General features: G+C 45.2%; 1 protein-coding gene across 1 annotated transcript in view; it reads right to left on the reverse strand.

The window, feature by feature from the left end:
* The window catches only part of LOC105171357 (protein TIME FOR COFFEE), a 7,245-nt gene continuing 716 nt past the window's right edge, over nucleotides 111-6,639 (reverse strand). Inside the window, exons 2-13 of the mRNA XM_011092435.2 lie at nucleotides 6,213-6,639; nucleotides 5,888-6,084; nucleotides 5,519-5,795; nucleotides 5,006-5,420; nucleotides 4,831-4,891; nucleotides 4,647-4,748; nucleotides 4,244-4,547; nucleotides 4,052-4,121; nucleotides 3,885-3,951; nucleotides 3,394-3,753; nucleotides 913-3,283; nucleotides 111-769 (exon numbers count right to left, since the gene is read on the reverse strand). The exon at nucleotides 6,213-6,639 is cut by the window's right edge and continues 119 nt beyond it. Coding sequence (XP_011090737.1) covers nucleotides 729-769; nucleotides 913-3,283; nucleotides 3,394-3,753; nucleotides 3,885-3,951; nucleotides 4,052-4,121; nucleotides 4,244-4,547; nucleotides 4,647-4,748; nucleotides 4,831-4,891; nucleotides 5,006-5,420; nucleotides 5,519-5,795; nucleotides 5,888-6,084; nucleotides 6,213-6,639 — 4,692 coding nt within the window. The 3' untranslated portion in view covers nucleotides 111-728. The remainder of the gene's footprint in view (nucleotides 770-912; nucleotides 3,284-3,393; nucleotides 3,754-3,884; nucleotides 3,952-4,051; nucleotides 4,122-4,243; nucleotides 4,548-4,646; nucleotides 4,749-4,830; nucleotides 4,892-5,005; nucleotides 5,421-5,518; nucleotides 5,796-5,887; nucleotides 6,085-6,212) is intronic.

The raw sequence follows: 6,639 nt of genomic DNA on the forward strand, positions 1-6,639 counted from the left end.
GGGGGGCGGGGGGGGGGGGGTCCAGCACTCGAACAAACAAAAAATTAAAAGCAGCATCATTGCATCACCATCATCACAACATCCAACCAACTGTAGGCCAGATATGATTATGATAGAAAGAAAAAAGGAAATTGAGGGCTCATCTTACATGTGGCAGACATAAATGTACATCTCCATTACATATATGTCCAAAAGATAATTTCCCAGGAAGGAGAACAGAAGATACAAATGATAAAATAGAACCTCCACTACCTAACTAAAACAGATGGGAATATCTTTCATCTTCTCCTCCTCACCTGTCTTCTAAGTTCTAACTTCATCTTTTTTTCTTTTTTGGTAATTAAAGATTTCATTTTACTTCGAACAAGAGGATGAGCGAAACCAAGAATTCACAGTACAAAGCAGTAATTGTTTAGTCTATGTTTAGTTCTAACTTCATCTTGTCCATACAAAAATTGATCTACGTTCCCTTTCGACGCCGATATCTTGACCATCAAAACACATCAGTTTCATTAGCACCTTTACCTATCAAGAACTGTGTCAAACTATGGACAAGAGTGTACACATATCATTCCCAATTCATGGCATTTTGTGTTGCAAGAACTGCAAGCCGCACCATTCTTCTTTCACCCCTCCTTGTGCTTCTTCCAAAATTGTGGGTTGCTCATTCAACACAATAGATGTGTGTCATCAGAGTTTTCCCTCATCAATGGTCAGATTCTGATCTTTCATTTCTTCTCAGGCTGCCATGGATGCAAATTGTCATTTCCTGGTCAAGAAATCATAAGTTGATTCATAAATTCACACTCCCCATTTATTCTAAACATGTTTGTAGCTCCCACACTTTCAACCTATAATGGGTCCGCAAGATAAAAAGTTACCATTAATGGAACAAGCAGCACAAATACTAACCTGCAGGTTGTTTCTGCTCAGCAGGTTTCACCTGAACAGTAGCTGGAATAGGATGGACATAAGAGAAGCCAGCAGGTAACAGCGTTCCAGTGGGCTGTGCAGCAAATTGAGAGGGCAATCCGCCACCTTTCACATTACAAGTGGCTGCAGCAATCGCCTTAGCTGGATCATTTGTGTTCGTGCCAGACAACGTGACAGGAGGGCACAATGATAATACCCCAGTTGAAGATGTTACAAGAGAACCTGGTGCTTGTTGGTGTTGGTCTGGCCGTCTTCGCTGCATATAATAGCCAGTTGGGCCAGAAGTTGTTGAACTTGCACTGGTAGAATGAGGAGACTGTGATTGAGTATAAGGATTTGAGAAGAATAGTTGTGCCTGCTGCATAGTTTTTGGCAGCTGCTGCTGAGACTGTTGTTGCATTTGAGTTTTTGCTCCACTGCTGGAAGAGGAAGAAGCTACATGAGGGTTCCCAAGAATTGATGGAGACTTCTGCCCAGGAAGGGATGGTGAGTTTTTGGACTGCTGTGCTGACAAGGAAGAAGCTTGACCCATTTTGTTGTTTGTAGAAGCAGATGTAGTAGTTCTTGGGCTCCCACTGGCTCCTTTGGAGATGGATGAGGTTGTTGGAGAGCCAACCATCATTGGGGAAGATGGAGCCTGGTTGCTGCTTGGAGGTGCTTGCCCTTGAGACGTGGATGGTTTCTGATTTCCTCCAAAGGAGATTTGAGTGTGCATTTGGGACTGAGGTCGAGAATGTTGCTGGGGAAGATTCTTGAGCGTTGTTGTAGTGGATGAAACCAGAGGAGACGAGGACTGGGAGGTGGGTGTTCTTGCAGAACTCTTCCACTGGGGCGATTGAGTGGGGCTGCTACTGTTGCTCTGGATAAGATTTTGTGGGAACCCAGAGAGGGCATTTGGAAACTTGGCAGCCATGGCAGGAGATGAATTCAAGTGCTCCGAATATATACTACCATTACTACTCACAGGCACCTTACTCCGATTAACTGCAGTTGCAGCCAGCTGTTGCTGCTGCTGGTGCTGCTGTTTAAGCTGCAGCATCTGCTGCTGATGCAGTTGAGCTTGCATATGCGCATTTGGGACATTGATAGCCCCTGTAGCATTGGTTGCCACGGATCTAGAGCTGCGGGCAGTACCAGATGATACATTTAGAGATCGAGCAGAGCTCTCAATAACACTGTTGGCCTGAATGGAAGTAACAGGTGCATCAGCCACGTCTGATCTCGTAAATGCAATGGATTGTCCTACACCACCTGGAGTCTTCCCAGCCAAGCTTTTTCTTTCATCATCTGCAGCAGAAGAATCAGCACATCCAGACTTACCATCCTCAGATATCCGGAAGTTCTTCTGTGCAGCCTTAGCAGCAGCTGATGCGGCTGCCAGCAACTGGAAGTTCATTCGTGCACCTTCACTACTTTGCCACACAGCATTTTGAGCCATGGATGATATATCAATGCTTGAACTAGCCGTAGTTCCATTGATGGGACCAAAAGACATTGCAAAGCTATGTGGAGGCAAGGAATCTACTCCAGTCTTCAATCCCTGCTGCTGTGGTTGATGGGCCTTCTTCTCACTTTGATTACTGCTTCCACTTGCAGTAGCTGCAGCTGCAGCAGCGCTAGCCAAAGCAGCTGGTGGAGTCACCAAGGCAAAATTTTGGATGGGCATTGCAAAGTTCGGACCATAGATATTGATGGAGGCTCGAGACCCTCGACTGTCAGTTGTCGATGGGCTATCTTCACCACCTGGTTCACCCTCAAGGTGTCTTGGTCGTGCCGATTGCACATACTGATTATGCGACTGCTGTAACTGCTGAGGCGGCTGAGTTTTCTGCGTCGGGAAGTTCTGCAAGTTTGCACTTCCAGAACCACTGGTGACACCGCTGCTTTGTGGCCTCTGCTGCTGGCTCTGCAAATGCTTCTGGGATGAAGAGGAACCACTAGAAGCACTTCCATGTTGATGGGCTTGCAGCAATTGCTGTGGCTGATTGGATGGTGGTTGCGACTGCTGAAGTTGTGATGGATGAATCATCGGAGAAGAATAGAAGGAACCGTTGAACAAAGGCATTGGCTGAGCAGGGGCTCCCCTGTAATTCGGTGGTGCTCCAACAGCTGGTATAGTGAAAGGGTGGTATGCATTGTTCTGTAAGATTGCCAAGTATTGTGTTTCATTAGCAGTCATATTAGGATAGTTGAAGCTCAAGGTAGTTGCTGCTCCTGCACCCGCTGAGACACTTGCGCCAGCAGAACTGGAGCTGTTGGATGAAGCCACAGCCGCTGGGGATTTTGCAGCACCCGTCCTAGCAGCCACGGCTGCCTGTTGCTGGCCCAAGGGGAATATAAAAGCAGGCCCCTTTTGGACACGAGAAAAAAAAAAACCAATAAACATTCAGGAATCACAAGCACCACCTCCAGAGGCTCAACATGAAATAGAAAGAAAAATTAGGGACCGACAAAACATACCAGTAAATTACTAGGTGGTACTGGGGGCAATGCTTGCTGGATTAGAATCTGTTGCTTTCTCTGAGCAGAATCTGAAGTTGGCGCAGGTTGAGCACCTTTCTCCTTCCCACCATTATTGGGAATGCCAACAGGGCTCTGCCCCTTATCCTGCACATTATTAACACCTCTGACGGAGATGTTTCCGTGTAGATCCGCAGGCATGACATTCAGATTGCAAGGTTTCGACCCAAATAAAGATGCAGAACCAGCAGGTGCCGGCCAGAAGGGGTTCATCTTCATGAATTGCTGGAGGCAGTGTATATTCCGAGCAATGTGGCAATGTGTAGCGCAACGTTTCGGTCGGGATTGCGAGAACAGGGGCTGCATAAATTCACCCAAAGCATCAAGAGAAAAGGTAAAAGAAAGATCCAACAAAGATCAAAAGAAGAGGAAGAAAGGAGAACAAAAAAAAAAAGAGAAACTTGAACAGAGAAGGAACAAGAATAGTGTACCTGTATAGGCGCTGGTGTAACAGTTGTTCCATCCATAGAGACAACTCCTTGCAATGGTGCCACATATCTGGTGACCATAACCAAGTTATTTTGCCAAAATACAACAGATCTAACACTTTAAAATCCAATAAATGGGCATCGAAACACAATAATCAACCCGACCGTACCCCATGGGTGGAAGCCCACCAGGCCAACTAGCCATAGACATAGGCAAAGGCAAGGAGCTTGCTGAATGACCTAAAAAACAAGAAAATGAAGAATAACTCAAACTTCTCAAAGATTCGCAAATGTGAAGCATCAAAAATCAAAATACATATCATGCTTCGCCGTCAAGAATACGACAGGCAAAAAAACCTTACAAGATTTCTCAGGGTGCGTCTCTTCTTTGGTTGCCTTAATTGGCATTTGCTGCTGCTGCTGCTGCTGCTTTTGAGCCACTTTGTTTCCGCTTGCATTAACTGCACCACTCTCATCTTTTTCAGTCTTTTCCAAATCAAGCTGTAGATCGATATTCCTCCCCTTATTCTCAATTGCCTTGTGTGATTCATCCTCTTGTTCTGTCCCTTTACCTTTATTTCCTTCAGCTTCCACATTCGCTGAATGATCTTTCCCACTCTCACCCTTCTCATCTTCTTTATCTTTGGACACTGCTGGTTTCAAATCCTGCATGACTCCGCCAAACAAGAAAAAATCAACATACTGCCAATCCACAACACAGAACATCCGCAAACAAAGATTGTGAGAATTCGTTGATCTACATACTGCCTCGAGAATTGAAGGAACCGGCTTCTGATCCACAGCCGCAGCCGTGAAATCAATCTTGGTTTCTCTCTCCGGAGACAATTTTACTTGTGGAGGCGGCGCCTGAAATGGGATTCAAACAATCAGACTAAAGACTAACATTTCAGCAAAAAATAGAATGGTCTTGAGATGTCACTGTACTCACCATCAGATCTATTTCAAACTTTTCTTCCTTCTCAGTTTCCATCTCGGAAACCATCGAGCTCCTGATTCCAGAAAAGCATAACAACAGAATTCAAGATTAGGCCAATTCCAACCCCATATGAGAATTACGAGAAAAAGAACTCTTCACTCACTGAAAGTCAAATTTGTATACTCACGCTTTAATCATTGTAGCACCCAAAGAAGCTGTCGCTATCGATGTTGAATCCTTGTTGCTATCCTCTGCTCTCACAGCAGGAGATTCTTTATCCTTTGGTGAGCTCACCTCTTCCTTGGCAACCAAATCTCTGCTTTCCCTTAATTCTTCAGCCACGGGCTTGATCTCTGAATCCAACTTAGTTGATTCTGGCGCTGTCATCTCCGGTGGTTCCATCGGCTGCCCTTGTGAACCAACAGAATTGCCTCCCATTTCATATCCGTTTTCAGCTGCGGATCCTGAGATTTTCTCCAAATTAGGAGATGAAATCTCACTCTTTGGTGTCTGATCTATATCAGGCTTCGCAGAAATGGGGCTGCTCCGGGCACCGTAGCCCGAATTCTCGGGCACTTGCCTTGGCCTTTTTCTCTTCGGCGCTGCCAAAATATTAAAAAGGGAGTGGAAGCTCCAGAATTTAGCCAGGAATGTAGACGGAAGATGGGCAGAAATCACATTAAGAACCCACAGTACTTACCGACGGCTGAAAGAGGGCTAGAACTAGGTCCTAAAACGGGATTATTAGTTGAAGTGGAGTTGGATATTGGCGATGAATTGCGCGATTTGGCATCGCTGTTCGATCTATTAACTTCTATTGATTCCTCTTTCTTGGATGAAGGGCCTTGTGATTGAGTCCTCAATCCATACAACACCTCAGCAATTTCAATCTCCAACTCCTCAGGATTCGAAGAAGCAGGCTTCGATGAGACTTTCGGTGGCTTGTGTTTCGGCCCACTATTGTTAACACTAGGCTTCTGCAGAGTACAAAACCAGCGTCAGGCAAAAATCAAGAAAACAAAAAAAGTCTGAAATCCTTCAAGAAGACGGATGGTTATTGAACACTAACAAGCTTCTTTCTAAGGGAAGCATTGGAAGAAGAAGGAGACATTGGAGCCGCTGGCGAAGGCGTTGATGTTGAAACGACGCCCTGTCTCACAGGAGAAGTCGAGGCTTGCCTGAGAATTTGGTCTCCGGCGGAAACTCCACCACCGCTATTGTTATTACTGTTGCTTGATATCCAATCGTGCGACCTCTTTGTACAAGCTTCGAAACCAAAACCCAAAAAAAAATTTGAGAAAATCGTTAAAATGAAATCTTTGACCAGAAAATCATGAAGATACAAGCAATCAAGAAAAGGGACACGATTCTTTTGAGGTGACTGCAATTCTTACCAGAGCGAGCTTTTCTGGGAACAGAAACACTGATCATTTCATCACCGGACTTCCAAACAGGAGGCTGTCTGAAAACTTTGGTAGAAGAAGAACTAGGAGGGAAGCTTTTCCTATGTTGAAGATGGTGATTACTAGTAAGAATATTACTAGTACTATTACTATTATGTTGTTGATGACTAAAACCACCGCTGTGGTTCTGGTGGTGGCTGCTAAGGTGGCCGTGGTGGTGGTGGTGGTGGTTGGAAATGGAACCCACCGACGGCGTCAACAACCTGACGCCGGTGACGGCAGTGGTGTTTTCTTCATCTTCTTCATCCTCATCATCGTTCACACTCTCTTCTGAAGTTTCATCTACACCAATATCTTCTCTATTGCTCGTCAATCTCTCAGCTCTTCTCCTCTTACTCCGACTAGACCTTTCTCTTAA

This window comes from Sesamum indicum, linkage group LG10 (genome assembly GCF_000512975.1).
Source record: "Sesamum indicum cultivar Zhongzhi No. 13 linkage group LG10, S_indicum_v1.0, whole genome shotgun sequence".
Taxonomy (NCBI): domain Eukaryota; kingdom Viridiplantae; phylum Streptophyta; class Magnoliopsida; order Lamiales; family Pedaliaceae; genus Sesamum; species Sesamum indicum.